General features: G+C 37.7%; 1 protein-coding gene across 3 annotated transcripts in view; it reads right to left on the reverse strand.

Moving 5' to 3' along the window:
* The window catches only part of CHRM3 (cholinergic receptor muscarinic 3), a 257,302-nt gene that overhangs the window by 108,544 nt on the left and 129,109 nt on the right, over positions 1-19,649 (reverse strand). For 2 of the 3 annotated variants that reach the window (XM_068184973.1, XM_068184972.1), the window contains one exon: positions 11,189-11,293. In XM_068184973.1, coding sequence (XP_068041074.1) covers positions 11,189-11,211 — 23 coding nt within the window. In that variant the 5' untranslated portion in view covers positions 11,212-11,293. The remainder of the gene's footprint in view (positions 1-11,188; positions 11,294-19,649) is intronic. The other variant, XM_068184974.1, reaches the window with a different exon arrangement.

Consider the following 19,649-nt stretch of genomic DNA (forward strand, 5'->3'; position numbering starts at 1 on the left):
TCTCAAACTTTCATCTTTCAAAGGTAAATTAAATTCCGTGTAGCTCAGCATATAGGGGTCCTCCACAGGACTTTAAAAAGATGAAGTCCTGTCTCCTCTAAGTGTTGTTAAATTTAACATCTTTTCTCTTTTTTTTCCCCCTTAGAAACAAATCTTAGCAACTTGAAATCATTTTTCTAAATACATTTCTCTTTTACAGATGGCTCCCTACCTCCTTGTCTTGAAGGTCTGCAGGTTTATTTCTTTGATTCTTTATTTTAGTATAACAGACCCTCTTCCATAGAACTGTTCTATTCCATGGACAGCATTAGTGGAATCAGGGCCCAAAGGAATACAAGCATTTCTTCCCAGGTTAAGATGTGCTTTTTAAATTTTTTTAAATTGCAAAAAAACTCATCAGATACACTGAAAACATTAAAAGAAAATTTAAAACTATCTTTATAAAGAAGAAGAAACCTCAGCAAATATCAAAATAACTATTGACCACCTCCTACAAATCCCTATGTGTACTGAGAAATGATCTGAGGAAACTAATGACAGTGGATACTACAGCTGAAGCTGAAATTTTTAGAGCTAAAACTTTACATATTACAAGAATCAGTGATTGTACATGTGTGCACTAGGGACCTAATTTAAGCATTTAATGACAACTAATGCATTATACAACCTCATAAATTTTGGTACATACTTGGTACAGTTTGTCCCACAGGCTTCTTCAGCAATTACAAAGAACTGAAAAATTGCTAATAGAACCTGTGAATATGCAAAATATCTTGGAAAGAGAGAAAGTAGGATTTGTGGATTCTTAATCCTTAGGTTTTTGATTTTTTTCCCAATTAAATAAAAGAGTAGTAAGAAAATTAAATTATCAGTTCTTTAAATCTTTCTTAATCCTGACTGCAGTTTAGGCATATAATGCAAATAGTCCCCAAAAGAAAGATGCCTGAAGAAAAGAGATAATAATGAGTGGATGACTTTGGCTCCTCTTTGGAAAAAAGGAATCTTAGGAGTGGATGCATGGGAGGAAAATAAAACTGCAGTTCATCAAAGAGCATACACAAATAAAACCAGAAACTTGAGAGTCTGTATCCTCTCCCCAAGACACCGTAGGGAATACTTTGGTATACAATGCAACATATTTTGTGCAGAGAGAGAAATAAAACAATATAGTATATCACAGCCAATCTTGGTGCTCTCACATGAAACACCTTTTGTTTCTTTCCTCAGGGTCCTTTCAGTACACCTAGCTCTTATTAACCATGAGATGTCTGCTAATATTTCAGAAGGGAGGAATATACACTTTTTAAATTATTCAGAGCAACACAGCCTGAAGTTCTGGCTCAATGCTTTTGAAGATGCACATTATTACAAGTGTTGCTGACAAATGTTGTGTTAAAAAGTTGCTTCTCAAGCTTTGTTTAACAAGTTGTTCAAGCTGGTAAATGCCAGCCAACGTGCAGCTCAGTACATGTTTGTCAGCCCTCTCAAGCCTCCAGCTGTTCAAATCCCTTTGCACAATCCCACTAGGGCTGCAAGAATCTTAGATTAAGTGGTACAGCGGTGGTGCCTAAAGTACACCTCAAAATCAGACAGCAGGCTGAGAAGTTCTCTCTTGCAAGCTGTGCTGCCTACAGCTCTGTCACCCAGAGATTGCAAAGGGAATGGTCCACAGTTACACACAAGACTTTGAGACCCTGGACAAAAGAAGAATTATGTAAAGTCACAGAGCAGTGACTTTACAGAACCACAGAACCACAGAAGTGTTAGGGTTGGAAGGCATCTCTGGAGATCATCTGGTTCCATGCCACTACCATGGCAGGGTCATCTAGAGGACGTTACACAGGAATGCATCCAGGCTGGTTTTGAATGTGTCCAGAGGGGACACTCCACAACTTCCCTGAGAGGTTCTGTGCTCTGCCACCCTCAGTGTAAAGGAGCTCGAACTATGAGGCAAATACTAAAAAGTGAGCACGGAGAAAAACTGAAACAAATCTTGAAAATGTTTTGGCAGACTGCCATTTACAAATAGAAGCAGAGGGTATTTGGGCTAACAAGTCTGAGTTCTTGCCACCTTGCCACAGAACACCCTGTTCTCCATAGAACAAATTCCTACTGATCTTTTCCAAGTGCTGCAAAACCTTGTCTTGGGCATACTCTGGGCCACTGTGTGACAATGCAAATTTGTTGTGCTGTTCTTGAAAATACTTTTCACTTCGCTTTAGATAAACCAAATAAGATAAGCATCAACAATATAGATCAAGCATCAACAAGATAAACCAAATAAGATAAGCATCAACAAGATAAACCAAATAAGATAAGCAACAACAACAATTCTTTTAATTAATTAAATTAATAATTTGAATAATTTTGAGAAATTATTCAAATTCAAGAATCATCACACATCAACTATTTTAAACCTAGAACACAAACATTCCTAATTTCTACTCCTTAGTGCCAGTCTGCCAACACAAGCAACCTGTCAATATAAATTAATACAAGGTATGGAATATCCACAACTGAAAAAAATGTAAAGGCATGCTATTAATTTCTTCTTTTGTATCAATCACTATGCTAAGTCTTGCAAAGCTCCCCAACAAAGTAGCTACAGTGAATGTGAGTCTAAATCTTCACTCATGCACAGTGTACCAGAGCATGTCTAAGTGTACCTGCCTAATGTGTTCTCAAACAATGAGCTTCAGTCACAGTCACCTATTCAAAATCCTCACTAAAAAGATATTTTATAACATTTTGAACATGTAGAAACTTTTTTGGTTTTGTTTTTTTTTTTTTTTTTCTCTATGCAAGCAATTGTATTAAGTTAGCTTTAAATCAGTAGAGGGACAGATGTTGAGAGTCACTATACCTTAGAGTACGATCATTTCTGCAAGAGGGTCCCAATGACATTCAGGCATTTTTTCAGGAGATGTGCACTGGCATGAAAGCATAAGCTTTGTAATTCCCCCAGCACCAGGCAAATCAGCAATGACCACCTTGCTAGAGTCAACTGCGAACCCCGCTAGCTTTCATGCACAAATGATGTACTGTGCCCAAGAACAGAGTATAGATCTCAGTTTTTTAATGGTGTCTACAATGGAAAAAAGCTTGAAAAATCCCAGAGAAACAGTACAAATGCAGCCTCTTTGTCCGGACCATTTCCTTTCTTCCTGCATTCTGTGCTTCAAAGCAACATTGATTATTGACTGCAGCTGGACTGACACCTCCAATGTGATATCTGCTAATATTTATATTTTGATAGTAGCCACTAACACATCACACACAATGCATTCCCCACAAAACCCATGGGATAAAAAAGAAAACAACAGAGAGATGGCTAGTGTCTATATAAATGCAGTATGTTTTACATTGCAGCTTTGCACATTTAGGTTACTTAATGCACCCTGAAGTATTTCTGACTTTAATGCTGCAGTATTTCATCTTCAATTGCCCACCACAGGGTTCAAAATGATAAAAAAAAAAAGTATGATTTGAGGGGATATTTCAAGACAGTGCTATAAAATCATGAAGAGCAATTTGAAAAGCACCAATATGAGATGAGAACAGTCATTCAGAAAAAGGTAACTAGAAAAACAGACCGGCAAGGTGTTGTCATACATACAGAAGATTGAAAATATTTTGTTATGAAACTTTTGAACATTTTGGAATTAAAATATTTTCCTTTCCACATTAATTGTCCATTTGAAAGCTGATTTTAAGTTACAGTAAAGCAATAGATTTAGTGGACTTTGTTTGCCAATGACTTGTATTCTGAATAAATTTTATAACAGTTCATCTACTGCCTTGCTGTCATTCAGAGCATGGATTGGTGGTTGGGTGGCAGTGCATATGACACAGAGTGCATGATTAAGTGCACAACTAGTCAAGTGAACAAATTTGCAAATTGCAAACTTCAAAATTCCTCATTCGAGGAATTACACAGCTCCTCGCTGCTTTGGCTATGCACCTTCTATGACAACAATATAAATATTTCAGTGAAATCCTAAGGTTATATCACTATGGTAACAACTGTAAATTCCTCCCTAAGTCCTTGCACATGAAGGTTTACAAGGAGAACTTGACTGTTACCTTGTGCATCATGGGTCTGGAGAGGGGCAGGCAATGCAAGGTGAACACAGCTGCAATGAGAGCTGGGAAAAGGGACAAAGGGACTGCTGCCCTCCCACATCATGTCTCCAGTGTTTGCTATCAACCTGAGTTTTTCCAAGGACTTTTGCTTCTTTGTTACAATCAAGCAATCAGCCCTTAGAGTAGGACCTGAACCATCTTAGTCTGCTGAGTTTATTGGAGATTCAAACATACAAATACCTACAGAAATATGGACCCCATTGCAAAAAAGTTTCCAATTTTTAATGAAGAAGTACCTTTCTATTCATCCTACCACGAACCATCCCAACCAGAGAGCTAAACTAAATATGTGGTGATATGTGCATCTTAAATGCATCTTAAACTTAATAAAATAAAAAAAATAATTTTTTTAAAAATAAAATTATTATCTATTTACTGTAAAGTTGGTCAAAAAGAATAGGGGACAAGAAAAGGAAAAAAAAATATGGTGAGGTTTAATTGGCCTAATGAAAATTATTTTTTGATCTCTTTCATAGAATCACAGAATAATGTGTTGGAAGGGACCTTTGAAAGTCATCTAATCCAAAAGTCCCTGAAATCAGCATAGACATCTTTCAGTTGATCAGGCTGCTGAGAGTCTCATCCTGTCTGGTCTTGATGACTGACTTCTAGGGATGTGCCATGCACAACTTCTCAGGGCAATGTGTTCCAGTGTTTCACTACCCGCATTGTAAAAAAAAAAAAAAAAAAAAAAAAATTCTTCCCTATATCTAGTCTGAATTTACCCACTTTTAGTTTAAAACAATTAACCCTTGTCCTATCTGAAAGCCCTGAAAAAAAGTCTATCCCCATCTTTCTTGTAGGTCCCTTATCAGTAATGAAAGGCTGCAATAAAGTCTCCCTGGAGTTTTCTCCAGGCTGAGCAAACCCAACTCTCTCAGCTTTTCCACAGGGAAAAGGAACTCCAGCCCTGATTATTTTTAGTTTCTGTCTTCCCTGTACTGTGGTCTGCACAGCTGGACACAACACTCCAGGTGGGGTTTCACCAGAGTGGAGGAGAAGAGCAAAATCCCCTCCATTGCCCTGCTGGCCACACTGCTTTGAATGCCCCCCAGGATATGGTTGGCTCGCTGGGATGCAAGAGCACATTGCTGGGCCATATCCAGCTTTTCATCCACCAATATGCCCAATTTTGGAGAAAGTTAAAAAATAATACAGAAAAACTCCTATTTGCCCCAGTACAGTAACTCTGGTATTTCACTGGAGTTCATTACCTGCATTGTTTAACTACCTGTCAACAATTTACAGGAGGAAGAAATTTTGAATTAGTTTTGAATTACAAACAAATAGTATTGGAGGGAAAAAATCCTGTTAAGCAGAAAGGAAAAAAAAAAAATTTCTTAGTATATTCAACAAAACTGTAACCTTATTTAAATGTTAATGAAAAAGCTTAAAAATTTTACTGAAGTTTTTTTGTTTAGATTTTTGTGACTAAGTCTCTTTACTTTTTTTCATAAAAGCTTTAAATTCTACATCCTCAGAAAACATGTTTAGGTTTTGATATTTTGTGCTACCTTTCTTCCTTGAGGTTTAGCTAGTCTACTTGAAACTCTCAAGTCAACAAAGTTTTTATTCAATTCAGCATTAGTTTCAATTACTATTGCTCTTTGAAAGCACTTAAAAAAAAAAGACATTATAAATTAGGGAAAAATACGTGCCTAGCCTCTTTTTATATATTTCAATAGTGTTAATATGTTGCTGCAAAAATTTATTTTCCTATGTAAAAATGTTCATATCACTTGAAATTAAGTGATATGAAATGAAAAGCACATTTTAGACTTAAATACAGATTAATTTGAAGTCAATGGCTTCTTTAAAGTTGACTCTAAAGTGGAAATAAGTGTTGCATATGGGATTGGTCTGCTTTTATTATACAACCTGTTTCAGCATCTGTAAGCTTATATGTGCTTAGACTATCTCTACAGAAACCCATACTGCAAAGCTGTCAATATTAGAGGAGCTTGGCAGTACAGATTTATTGGCCTCCTTGCTCTTAGGAATGACAGCCTGATTTGGTTCTGCCTGTAAAGTCTCCACAAAGAATGGAAAAGGAAGGCAGAATAAATCACTCTCACAATTAGATAGTTCATTAAGGTTTTCCAATAGTTTCCAGTCCTAGAAGACATATTATCTTCATATCCTATCAGGCCTCCTTGCCTCAAAGTTATCTTTATGGAGTAGGGAGACTAATGGATTCTGTTGCTTGTGTTGCAGTCCCTGCTCAACAATTACCCCCACAAGCACCCTGGAAAAAGCAAGCAGCATAGTTTGGTTGAGCAGACTCTAAAATATTCCTACAGAAGAAAGCTTCACCCCCTCCTTTGTTTTGATACAAAACTCCAGGCTGAGCTGAGAGACTCAGTTCCAGTAGGAGTTTGATAAAGCTGAACATGCGTGACACAGCGATGGTAATCTTCTGTCACAGCCTGATGCTCAGAGCGTTAGTCACCCGTAATAAAGCACTGAGAAATGAAGGAAGGCAAGCAAATAAAACTATAGTGATCTACTGAACACAAGGGCTCGGAACAGAAGATGGGAAAGAATTGCTTCTGTTGCAATGACAATACTTTTAATTATATATAGTCAATGAAAAATAAACTATTAGGGAGAGAATAAAATACTTCCAATTAATGGAAGTAATGTAATGTTCAAACTTAAATGAAGTATTTTTCTCTTGGGGGTTTTGCTGTACTATTTTATTTAGCTTAATGTAATTTAAATTATAAACAGAATGGTTTTGTAAGCCCCCAGAGAAATGTACTTTATTTATAATGTATTTCCTTTGAAGTGGTTATGGAAATCATGCTCTTCCTGAAGTCTGTATTACACATAACACCTACAGCTGCAAGCTAGTCAGTCCTCACAAGTTAAATATGATCTGTCTGGTGAAGTGCATTACAAGAAAACCTGAGATTTTTCTTAAATGCCAGAGGAAACAAAAATTTGTAATTCTGCCAACTAATAGTCTTCCTTTCGAAAAAAGTTACTGAAAGATCTTTGTTGATAAAAGTTACATATTTTCAGAGGGAATGGAACTCAGACACAGTCACTTCACTTGAGTTTTTAATGCATGTAATGGAAGAATAATTGTTTATACCATACCCTAGAGAGAGTTTCAGCTGGGAAAAATTATATTCTGTATACTTAAGTTTAAACACATAAATATTTCCATCTTTCATTTAAATAAAAAATCCTTATAAATTTAATTCTAGTACAAAGAGTAGACTTTCTTTCAGGAGGAAAATTACAAATGCCTAGTTTGTGTCCCCTTTTATCCTCCAAGTAATTAAAGTTATCTATTTACACATAAATAAGCAGTTATGAATGACTAAATGGAACCCCAGTCTATGTGCTCTCCTCACCATCAATAGCTACTGCACTGAGTTGGTGACATAGCTAGACACAAAGAGGAAATTGTTTCTAGAAAATTAATTTTGGCCATTATTCATCTTTATAAAGTACAATAGTACCTTACCCTAATGAATGAACCACTAGTTTAACACACCAGCACAGACATACAACAGTCAAAGCTGTGATGCTTCTCCTGAAATAACATCACTCCAAGTCACTTCAAAAGGAATAGAAAATTAAACACTGCAACTGCTTACAGCATGATCGCATGACAGCCACAGTCACAGATTGCATGTGCTTTGAAATGACCCTTCCTTTTGTCAAACCTACTCTTCTGCTCTACCTACTCTTCTGCTCTAGCCTACTACCAAAGAGGATAAATAAATAGAGAAATAAATTAAAACACAAGTTTTCATTAATCTTGGATTAAGAGCTTGAATAATTTTTCAAGGGGTAATATATAGGAGCAAATGTTTCTTTGTAATTACTCTATAAAACAGACATCAATGCTCTGGTATTAATTTCTGATTGAGTTGGTAGATTTTATCAATATCAGAAAGTTTCAGGTAGATATTTAAATCCATTAAAATATTTAAGATCAAATTTATGAACAAACATTAATTAATTTTTACTGTTGTGGTAATGAGTGACATAGAGACCCCAGGCAGGTGGAAAGGGGTGCTTTTTATTGCCAAAACCCCAGCCTTTTGAAGCAATTAGCAGGTAATCAATTTACACAGTTTGAAGGCACAACAAGCCCAAATGAGCCAGCCACCATACAGCACGATGTGGACATGCAGCAGTCACACAGCACATCTCTCACTCCTCCTATTCCAGCTGAGTCCATCTCTCTGTACTTCATTCCAGCTGAGTCACTGTCTCATAGCTCCCCTCTACTTAGCCTAAGTAACAAGCTAGAGCCATGGTTCAAGGCCTTCCCTTTATAAAGCCTTACCTATTGGTAACATTTTACAAATTTGGTTTTTTAAAACAATATTTCTTCATATACTACTGTACAAACCTTTTAAGAATAAACATAAAGACAAGAGCAACCAGTCCCATGGCTCAGGTCAGGATGGTTTGTTGTATCAAGAGGGTAACACTCTCTTTCCCTTCTCTCATGGCAATATATATTTGTTCTCTCTTTGTGTAGCTTCTCAATCTAAAATACAAACCACACCAAACAGAATTAATATTTCCATCTTTGTCTGGAGAAGACCTGGTCTTTTAGTTGGACCAGCCTTGTGCAGGCAGTGGGACATCCTGCTGGATCAGGCTGCATCACCTGAGGAAAGACTCCTTTGGAAATGCCCCTGGATGAGAATTCTGCAGTTTGGTGGTTGATCCCACTTTCCCAGACCCTGCTCTTCTTAGATCAGACATAATCCAGTTCAATCTTGAAAATTACACCAATTGTGTTAGAAATTGCACTTGGTTTTAGAGATCCAAGATGTACCACAACCTTTGCAAACATCTGCGCTCTGCTAAAAGCTACTCAAGCACAAGTACTACTTGCATTACATGACAAATGCACATCATAGTGACCATTATCCTCGCATTTGAGGCGAGATTTTAAGATTCTGGCAGCCCAGTCTAGCTAATGTATCTGTGCTAAGCAAGATAATGCTGTTCCTCTTGAATGTAACATGAACAGCACAACTGACAAATTCTGTTTACTGCTCTGCACACTTGTGGGTAATAAAGACCATTATTTGATTATTTCTTTTTAGATATGATCCCTTAAAAGGTAGCATGACAGCACAGTGTAAATCTAAAGCAAGCCATTAGATTTATTTGCATGAATGGCTTTGCTGCCATTAATTTATTATCAAGGAAAAACCCAAACAACAGATATCAATCCCTGGCTTTTCTGAAAATGGATTATATGGCTTGGTGCTTTAACCCTTATTTTCTGGCTCTCTGTTTCCACACGGTCACATCAGTGTCTAAGTGACAAATATTACATGTCAATATAGGAAGAGAGATGTGGACAGCAAGAAAATGTACAGAAGTTAACTATATGAATTTAGATACTTTCTTTATTACTTTCAGACTAAAATTGACCACAGTTCCAGTTTATTTCAGGTATCCTGAAATTTTGCATCAATTATCAAATTTTCTGCAACAGAACAGTTGTGCCACTGACACCTACAAAAAAGCCATTCTCCCATTCTCCTCAGACTTGATATCCTCTCCAACATAATATATGTCTTTTGGGATTGCTTATCTACCCATCAGTTACAACTGGGAAAGACTTTGGATACTCAAAAATATGAATCTCTTTTCCATTCTGGAGACAGTAAGCCATTTATGAATGATGATAAATTTAATTTTAACCACCAAACCAGAAAAAATGTGTTTTCAGTATTTATTAATAGAAATACTGCCATCCTAGGAAAATAAAAGAAAATAAAGTAAGGATCCCAAACCACAACCTTTCACTTTTTGCAAAATACCTGAAAAACATCTAATTAAATCTGAAATGTGCTCCACACAACATGAAAAGCAGCTGTGTATGTAACAGCATGTGATATACCTTGTCATAATTTCAGGAGAAAAAAATCAGGTATAAACATTGTTACAGGATACATCTGAGGCACCTGTTGTTAAAACTGAAGTCATAAAAAATTCAGCCAGTACACTCTGAAGATGCTTTACTGAGATGACTTACTTAGAAACTTTCTCCAGACAGAACTGAGTGACTGAAATCTCAAGATGCTCCAGAAACAACCACAATAAGCTTTTAGTGTCACAGTTCCAAAAGAGAATGTGAGGAGAGCTGTTTGTTATGTGCAGAGACTGTGCCAGCATGTGTACATACAGGCTTTCTAAATCACTGCTGCACACCCAAGTTTACAGTTAATTTCCATAAAATTAGAAATGCAAACCAAGGTAGAGCTTTTACAGTGTAAGGAATGTAAAAGAAACACCAATTATAATGTAGTCATAAACTCTGCAGCTTACTAATTCATGTGAATTAAGTGCCACTGCAACTGAGACATAAAACAGCATAGCATACAAGGGAGAAAGCAGTCAAGAGACAATAAATGCTGGCAATTTAATCAGAACAATTTAGTCCTTTGCGTAGGTCTGCTAGCTCAGAGGAAGGTGACTTGTTGAAAGTAAATGCAACTAGCATATGAAAACAAAAAGGAAATATACACTTCTCAAGAAATTGAATATAAATCATTGGATTCATAGCTCTTCTATAGCAAAACTGAATTATTCATGCATGTAAACCTGTTCAGCCTAGCTCTTACCTGGCTATCTCTTATTCTGGTAGCTGTGTGGCTGTAATACCAAGAAGCTCAAGGTTTACTAGCTGCTCCAGAAGTGATTCAATTTCTGTGCTGGATTTTGTGCTTAAGCCGAAATTTTCACCACTGCAGCTGCTGCTAAAGTTAGCCTACAGGAATGATGGGCATCACCTGTTGCCAGCACCTGCAAGTACTTAAAACAGATGTAGCGAGAAGACGAAGCACATTATGACATATGACAATCTACTTTTGTGCTTCTGTTGACAATAAAACTCTTTAACATTAAGCAGGGTCTTAATGATATTGTAGTCCATAAATTCCAAAAGACCTCGACTCCACAAAGTGAGCACTGTTGCCAAAACCCAGATGTTTTCCAATATGTTTCCAACACTTTTACAGATATAGTGTGAATATAAATAGGGTTTATTGAATTTTACCTACATGGTCCAGTGAGGATCATCAGAGCAGCTAGTTGGATCAGACACTGTAATTCTGTGAACTCCTCTTTTGGAAACAAAACTGGTACTGTGTCAGCATGTAGGCTGTGAACAAAGCAAAAGATAGAACAATTATTAAAATAGATTATAGAAACATGGGGAAAGCACAAACATATAAGCCAAAAGGCCTAATTTGGAGCAAGACAAGACAAAAGACTTCAATACTTTTTATTGACAAATAATACTGGTTTTTCTTTTTCAATCTCAGAGACCTAGCTCTAGATAGAACAACTCAAGCATGCATTTATCACACAGAGATCTGGAGCAGTGGTAATAACATTGTACTGACAAGCCTTTGGGCTCCTGACACCTATCTCCAAAGGGTTATGTATGATCACAGTATTTTCAGATTTTTTTTTTTCAAATCTGGTACCAAAATGGAGTGAAGATAACAGTTTCTCCACTACAGTACAAACAGTCATAGAATCATAGAATACAAGGTTGGACCTTTCCTGGCAAAAGCACAATCATGACAAGATAACACAGCAAACTGTTCAGCTGAATCTTAAAAGTGGTCAGTTCTGGGGGATCCACCACTTTCCTGGGGAGCTTATTATTTTAAGGCTGCAGCTGCATCAGCAAGCAAACTTGTGTAGCTTGTGTCTGAAAATGGACATCTCCAGCACAGAGGAATGATGAGCCCATTCAGACCAAGGAGCAGGTTGCCCCAAAGGTAGAATTAAGAACTAGGGTCTCCTTTTCTTCCCCAAATGATGCAGTCTTTCAAGCTAACCACTTTAGAGAGTTGGTCTGGAATATGATTTTTCATGTGAAAAATATGACAGAGGAAGCAAAAATATTAATAATTAAAATCTAAACAAAATACTTTCCTCTGCAGAAGTTGTAAATATCTGAATTCGGAAGCACAGGAGAAAGTTTAATGACTGACCACCATGTTCCATTTCATTACATACAATTAGGGCCAAGTAGAACTATGTGCCATTATTATCCCATTTATTGCATGCCATTGCAGTCTAAGGCTTCCCTTCTATGGGAATTTGAATAACTTAAAACACCTTTGAATAACTTAAACACAAAAGAATGAATCTAATCAAGATGTTTCACAGTTTTTCTTAGTGTTTCAGCCTTTACCAGAATGCCAAGGGATTTTTACTCCCAGGTGTTATAAAAAGGAGGCAAAGACTAGAGAGGGAATATATTCTCTGTGCTGCATGTTCAGTTTCTCAGGAAAAGAACCAAAATCACCACCAAAAATCAACAGCAACAACAAGGGTGAGGTTGCTAACAAAGTCGAGACTATATTCCAATTAATTTTCTGAAGGGAAGACAATATATATTTACTACCCATGTACATTGCTGCATGTCAGTCCAGCACTTGTAACACAGCTCTGATATGCCTTTAACCATGAAGGTCTCCCCCTCCTCTGGAAAAACACTCTCCTGGAAGAAAGCTGTTCCCTCCACTCACCCTGTACTGTCAAGAAGTGCAATGACTCGAAGTGGAAACCAATCTGAACACTCCCTTAAACCAAATGAGCACAAGAGGGGCTGTATTTGAATGAATGAACAGAATGGAAACAAATCAGATTAAATATGACCAGAATTTGTATAATTTGTCTTACAAGGAGTGCAAAGCAGTTCTTAGCTAGACATGTCATTGTGGTGACCCTTCCATAACAGCAGGCTTTGAGAAGGACTCTCTCAGCTCGGGATCTATGTTTACATGAGACTATCACTCCAAACTCACTTCCTAAAACTTCTTTTCCTAAGCATTTCTTGGCCTAACCATAACACCACTATAATTCTCTGTTCCCACCACTGCTCCCAGGCTGACCATGAACGGGGAGCACAGCACAAGGAAGCCTGTCTGCACCAAGGGTCACGTGGCAAAGAAGGCAAAACTCTCAGACAGAGGCAAAGAGCAGCCAGGGAGACCATGTGCATCATCACCCCTCTCCCATCTGAAACGGGTTTTCATTCTGTAAAGCTCTGAAAGAATTTCATGGAGCCTTTGGTGCTAGAGCTCAATTTTTTGGCTCAGGAAGGATGGTTCCAGACTTCTCAAGACAGCAGTTCTGATTTTAATACTTAATTCTACCAATGCAGAAGTAATAATTCTCTCACATAGTAAAACTACAATTTGCACAGCATGTACCAAATTTTGTTTAATTGAGGTCCCTAGAGGTCCTTAGAGGAATGTTTACAGTGTTGACAATGTGAAACAACAATGCGAATTGCTCTTAAAAAACTTGAATGTTTAAAAATTAAATGATCCAATTTTTTTATTCAGAAAGTATTAAGGTTGAAAAAGACTTCTCATTTACACTATCAATGCAGAAAAATAATTTTAAAAACTGCTATGTGACAAAAGTCAGTTTTAAAAAACTTGCAAACTTTTAAGACTGCAAAACAATTGAAAAGAGAAGCCTTTTTTTGGTTAGCTGAGCATCCTTTTAGTTGAGGAAATGAAGTTTCTGGCAATTAAAATTTGAATTTTGATAACTTCCCTCTTATCAAGTTATTATGCTTTTAACTAGCAAAAACCAAATTTATTATTAAATTAGCTTTTCAAGCTATTTTTAATTTTAAAAAAATCTTCCCAATAATTTTCTACTCTATTTTAGTTTTATGCCTTTACTACCAAGATTCCATTTTTACCCTCCTAGTAGGTTGTGACTCAGAGCTTTGGAATTTATTGCCTTAATTTACAATAAACTAAGTCTCCTCAAATAAGCTTGTATTGTTTGTATATTCAGCTAGAAAGCTAATACAGTCTACTCTTTATGAACAGTGACCAAGGCCTATTGACAATCCAGCTTGTGCAGAACATCAAGCTCCACTTAAACAATCCTGTCAACAAACCCCCAAAGCCCCATGCCAGCTATCAGCATGAACCCCAAATTTATTAAAGCAATCATCAGCCACCTCTAACCTCATTTACTATGTCTGTGCTAGAAAATTTAATTTGAGGGGTGCTTCCAGGTATTGGCACCCAAACTCTACCATAAAACTGAGACTGGCCCTAGCAGTATTTTAGCTTGACTGTGGTCTGGGAGGCAGCACAGCCAAGGAATTTGAGTTATTCTCTGTACACATGGGCACACTGTGAAGAGGAGAGGACTGCACAAATACAGAGGTTAGGATCTTTCTGGACCAAGACAATATCAAAGATGGATGGTAAAAGATGGCAACAGAATCACAAGGTTGGAAGAGACCTTCAAGATCATCGAGTCCAACCTGTTCCCTGATACCTCAACTAAACCATGCTACCGAGTGCTACATCCAGTCTTTTTTTAAACACGTCCAGGGATGGTGACTCCACCACCTCCCTGGGCAAACCATTCCAGTACTTTATCACCCTTTGCGTGAAAAACTTTTTCCTAATATCCAACCTATATTTCCCTTGACGCAGCTTGAGACTGTGACCTCTTGTTCTGTCAGTTGCTGCCTGGTGAAAGAGACCAAACCCCACCTGACTACAACTACCCTTCAGGAAGTTGTAGAGAGTGATAAGGTCACCTCTGAGTCTCCTTTTCTCCAGGCTAAACAACCCCAGCTCCCTCAGTCGTTCCTCACAGGGCTTGTGTTCCAAGCCCTTCACCAACCTTGTCCAGCCCTCCTCTGGATACGCTCAAGCATCTCAATGTCCTTGCAAAATTTGTACACTTGAAAAGTGCCTCCCCAGTGATATGACAGAAACCCATGCAACATGTAGGAGAAAACAGAATTTCTTTGCAGGGACAAATTCAATATCACAAATTCATCCAACTTGTTCTACTTTTATTTATTCAGGATGGCTAAAACAAATCATTTTATGCTTCTTTCATTCAGTTTAACAGAGGTAAAAACAAATTATTAACATCATGATTTAGGACAAAGTTCTTGATGAAGACATGTCAATTCACAGTACTGTCTTAGCAAACCCTTTCAGCTGCTGAAGAATTAGAAGCCTTTATTTTAGTTTGAAGTTCTGAGGAGTATGGTAAAACAAAATCCTAACATTTCAGATATGATTCTAGTTTGATAGTCTCATAGCTCAAAAACTGTTCAATCTAGACATATCACAGTTGTTTCACTGTAGAATAGTGACTTCACTGTTTTATTGACAAAGCTGAGTGCCTATTTTGGAAATACTCAGTTAGGACTGCTCATCATAAAGGCATTCAACTTAGTTCAGTTCACATACAAAACATCTCAGAAGTGCACTATAGTGTCTGTATAGTCAGTAGAGCAAGCAGCTAGGAAAAAGGACAACATCAGGAAAAAACCACTAGAAGAATACTTCAATCTAATTGCTCTATTACTTATCTTTTCTACATAGCTGGCATATAACCCCAAAAGCTTTTTAAAATTTGCAAAGTGATTAGACTCTTTCTTTGATTGTTGTTCCTTCAGGTGCTTAGTGATACCTGACTACTAGGGTGTCTGACAAAGATTATTATTTTACACTGAAATCTTTTAAATGCCATGTACAATTTTATATGACACTAAGATATGATAATGGTTAAACAGACCAAAACAGGAAGCTTACTGTTTAGTATACCGTTATCAGCATTAATAATTTAGTAAGTGGTTCCACTTAACTTTAGATATCTTTGCAGTTACAAGCATCTACCCCTGAGCTGTACAGGCTGCACAGTCAACACAAGAAAAGCTACCACACCAAAGAACCATTCAAGAGAGCTGAGTGTTTTAGCTGTTGGCCCTAGGATGAGATGAATTAAGCTTTAGGAGGATCTCATGTTCACCATCCATTATGAAGCACATCTAAATCTGTTTTGATGAATCCCTTCCTGAGTGTTCATTTCTCATGATCACATATTGGTATCCTTAATTGTTTTTACCAATCCCTTCCATCCACTGTTTAGTCTATAAATATTCTGATCCATCCAGCCACTTAGAGTGATATTAGGCTCCGCTATACGCATGGAAAAAAAAACCATACCCCTTCTTGTGGAAGACAGCCTTATCTGAAAAAGATGTCCCAAGCAAACATATGGCTCCATTTCTTTCACACAGTTTTACTTTAACAAGTTTCAAGATATTCATGACTCCTGTATTGATAGCCTTTTCTCCACCCATCTCTGCAACTAATAACCACCCCAATGTGGTTTTTACTGTAACTGATTACTCTAAACACAAAAAAATAAGTCTCACAAAACCGTAGACTTTTCAACATTTGAGGAAATATTTGGGTGTGACTTATGTACACAAGATATGTCTGGTGTGTTAAATCTGAGAAAGTGGGAAAGCATAAGTAAAATTTTGAATTATCATGAGGCAGCTGAATGTGCAGTGAGTAATATGCTGCTTTATCAGTTGGAAGCAGATGGACTTTCCTGAAAAGGGATTGTACGTCTGTTAATGGAAATGTGCAGCTTGTTCACTGGAATACCCAGGTAGGAAATGTCCCATAATTTGGCCTTTCCTAACTACGCCTTCCAGTAGTACAGGAAAATCCAAGTAATCATGAATTCCTTTTAAAAACTATATTTTGTATCAAGGATACACGAAACTACTCAAAAAATGCCTCAATGAAACATCTGATGAGAAATTATGTGATTAATGATGTTTATAAGCAAAAGGAAGAGACAAGCTCTTGTCAAGAGGTGCAATAATCTCTGATACTCAACTACCAAAATCCCCTCTTTTACATCCATATCCTGGCATGCAGTCACCTGCCTTCCTACAACCTCAGTTGGAGCTCTTGTGGAGCAGGTGCCTTCTCCTACCTGGGGGTGGGACTCTGGGACACTGTGATGGAGATGCCCACACCATCCCCTGGGGCTATTCCCAGGCACCCAGAGGATCCCTGGGAAGGTAAATAAGACAACCTTGCATGCTCCAGGGACAGCAGCAAACATGGCAGCACTGACTCAACCTCCAGGGTGAATGTCACTTGAAACAATAAAATAAAATCAGCTAAGAAGCCTTGGATTCACCTCTGCTCTGGGCATCCCTGTCCATGCAGCAGGGCCCTCTGCCAAGAGAGGCAGGGGATGCCTCATGCCAGGTGCAACCAGGCATGGTTCCAGCTGGCTCCAAGGAAACCACCACAGGGTATGAATGAGCCCTGCAGCTGCACTGGCAGTGCCCTGTGGGATGTGTGGCCCATAGACAGCCCAGGCTGGAGCAGGCTCATCCTGAAGGACAGCAGCCTGTGGAAGCCTCAGGTTGGAACAGGGAGCAGCATGAGAAAGGAGTGGCAGAGAGGAGCTACCATCAACTGACCACAACCCCTGTCCCCGACCCCCTGTGTCTCCTAAAGGATCAAAAACCAAGAGAAAGCTTCACTGTGGGAAAACAGTCCTGACTCCCTGTGACAGACTATTGTAAGCATGGTTTGGGACTGTAACATGCCTTTGCTCATGTCTGAAAACCTGTTAACCTCTTAAAATCACTTGCAGAATGGCTTTCTGTGCAGCTGAAGTTAAAGATGTTATGAATTGTGTATTGAATTAGTATACAGAACTTCAGTATTGGAAAAAGCAGCTCAATAATTTCTTTCCCTATCAATATCTTGATTTTTGTTTGGTTTTTTGTTTATACAAAATAAAAAGCCAAACAGCTTTTGCCTGATGAGGAGAAGGGATGAGGAAGAGGAAAAAAAAAGAAAGGAATTATATGTGGAAAGATAAAACCCCTGACACGAGGCTTTTGTGTAATGCCACATTCTGTCATTAAATTCACAAGCTAAACAACAAATCAGATCCCCAAAATCACAAAATATACTGTATCATCCCAATGCTTTACTAAAACTAGACAGCCCAGGGATGCTGGGCTCTTCTGCTCAGATAATACAGGTTTGGCTTTGCTCAGGATTTATTTAATTCTGAGTATTAGGAAAAGCTTGGACCCGATTACTACCAAGGGCAATAGTAATCAACATCTGTTGTTGATATACATTTATCCAGATGAGTTAATATGAGTAAAACAGTGTAAACAACTCCATAGTATATGAACTCAGTGATACAGGAGGTGAGGCTCTAATGGGATGTATCTATGAAAGCAGGGGAATGACCTATACCCTAACCAGGACAGAGGATCAGGGCAGACCATGTGCTCTGTGTGCTGTATGTAGGCTTTGACTTCCACAAGCAGTGTCATAAGAGCAGGCACTTCTGACTGATTCACTGTAATCACTCCTGCCATGCAGCACTGCTTTGCTATCCTGTGATTTCACAGCTCATTATAGTAATTGAAGTGCTGTCACCTAGACAAAATGAGAAAGTACACATTTCTCTTGAGAACTGATGGCAACCCCAGCCATATTTTCTAGCTGGAATTAACGTGGGTTTTGCCTATACATGTTTCCTTCTATATTTCAATTTAATCAAAGAGAAAGTGTTGTTTCTATACATTTACAGTAGAAGTGATGTTCCCTAAAGCATAATTATTCTGTTTTCACAGTGTTGCTTTGGAAAGCAAAGAAAATAATGGCCTTTTTCTGATAGATTATATGACTGGAGGTGACTAAAGTCTTTAAAATATTTCAGAAAAATTAGATGCCTTAAAAACTGGGGAGAGGACTCATATCTGTTTTCTTTCTGTTGCAGGCTGAAGTGGAAAACCATTTTCATATTCAAGGAAAGCCTAACCATACCAGACTAATCTCAAAGTGATATGAACCAATGCTACTTACCAGCAATACTAAAATTTTCAGGTACTTAGCTACATTCTGTAAAAAACTAAACTAAACTATCTTTAAGCCAATAGCCAAATCTGAAGGTAAGATGAAAAATAGTCTGGTTAGACTGGCAGAGACTGCTGTATTTGGTTTTATTACTGCCTTTCCCTGGACTTTGAAAAGCAGTGCTTTTCCCACAATGAACATTTTATGCAACTTTTTTTCCATTTCTAATGGCACTTAAGCTATTGGCAATGGTCTTCATTTCTTACACTCTCTTTCTGAAGTATCCTGTAATTGTGGCTTTTGACCTTTTATGTTTCATATTCAGCGGCCACCAGGAACATGCGAGTAAAATGTTTTATGAACCTTCTGATCTAGAAATTTACTGAATAATTGCAATGTTGGGGAACAATCCTTACAACCACAGGTACTTCCATTCCTATGGTACACAATCACATTAGCTTTAGGTTTCTGCTGAAGTAATGCAATTCAAGACTTAATAACAATATTAAATTGCATAATTAATTTAGAGGCATTAAAGAACACCAGGATGTATTGAGACAATTAAGATCTTTAGCAGCATTATCTTATGATATTTCTTATGATATTTTCTGCCTCTGGAAGGCAACATAATACTAGCACACCATCAGTCCAAGCAAAGGCTCTCACTGGGATAAGATTTTAAATTACTTAATAAAGACTTTAACAGACAAAAGATCTGCGATCATTTTCATGAAGTTCATAAGTCAAGTAAGGTCTTGATTTATTGCAAGCTAACAACGTAATTACAGAAATTAGGCATCTTGCTGA

This window comes from Anomalospiza imberbis, chromosome 3 (assembly GCF_031753505.1).
Source record: "Anomalospiza imberbis isolate Cuckoo-Finch-1a 21T00152 chromosome 3, ASM3175350v1, whole genome shotgun sequence".
Classification (NCBI taxonomy): Eukaryota; Metazoa; Chordata; class Aves; order Passeriformes; family Viduidae; genus Anomalospiza; species Anomalospiza imberbis.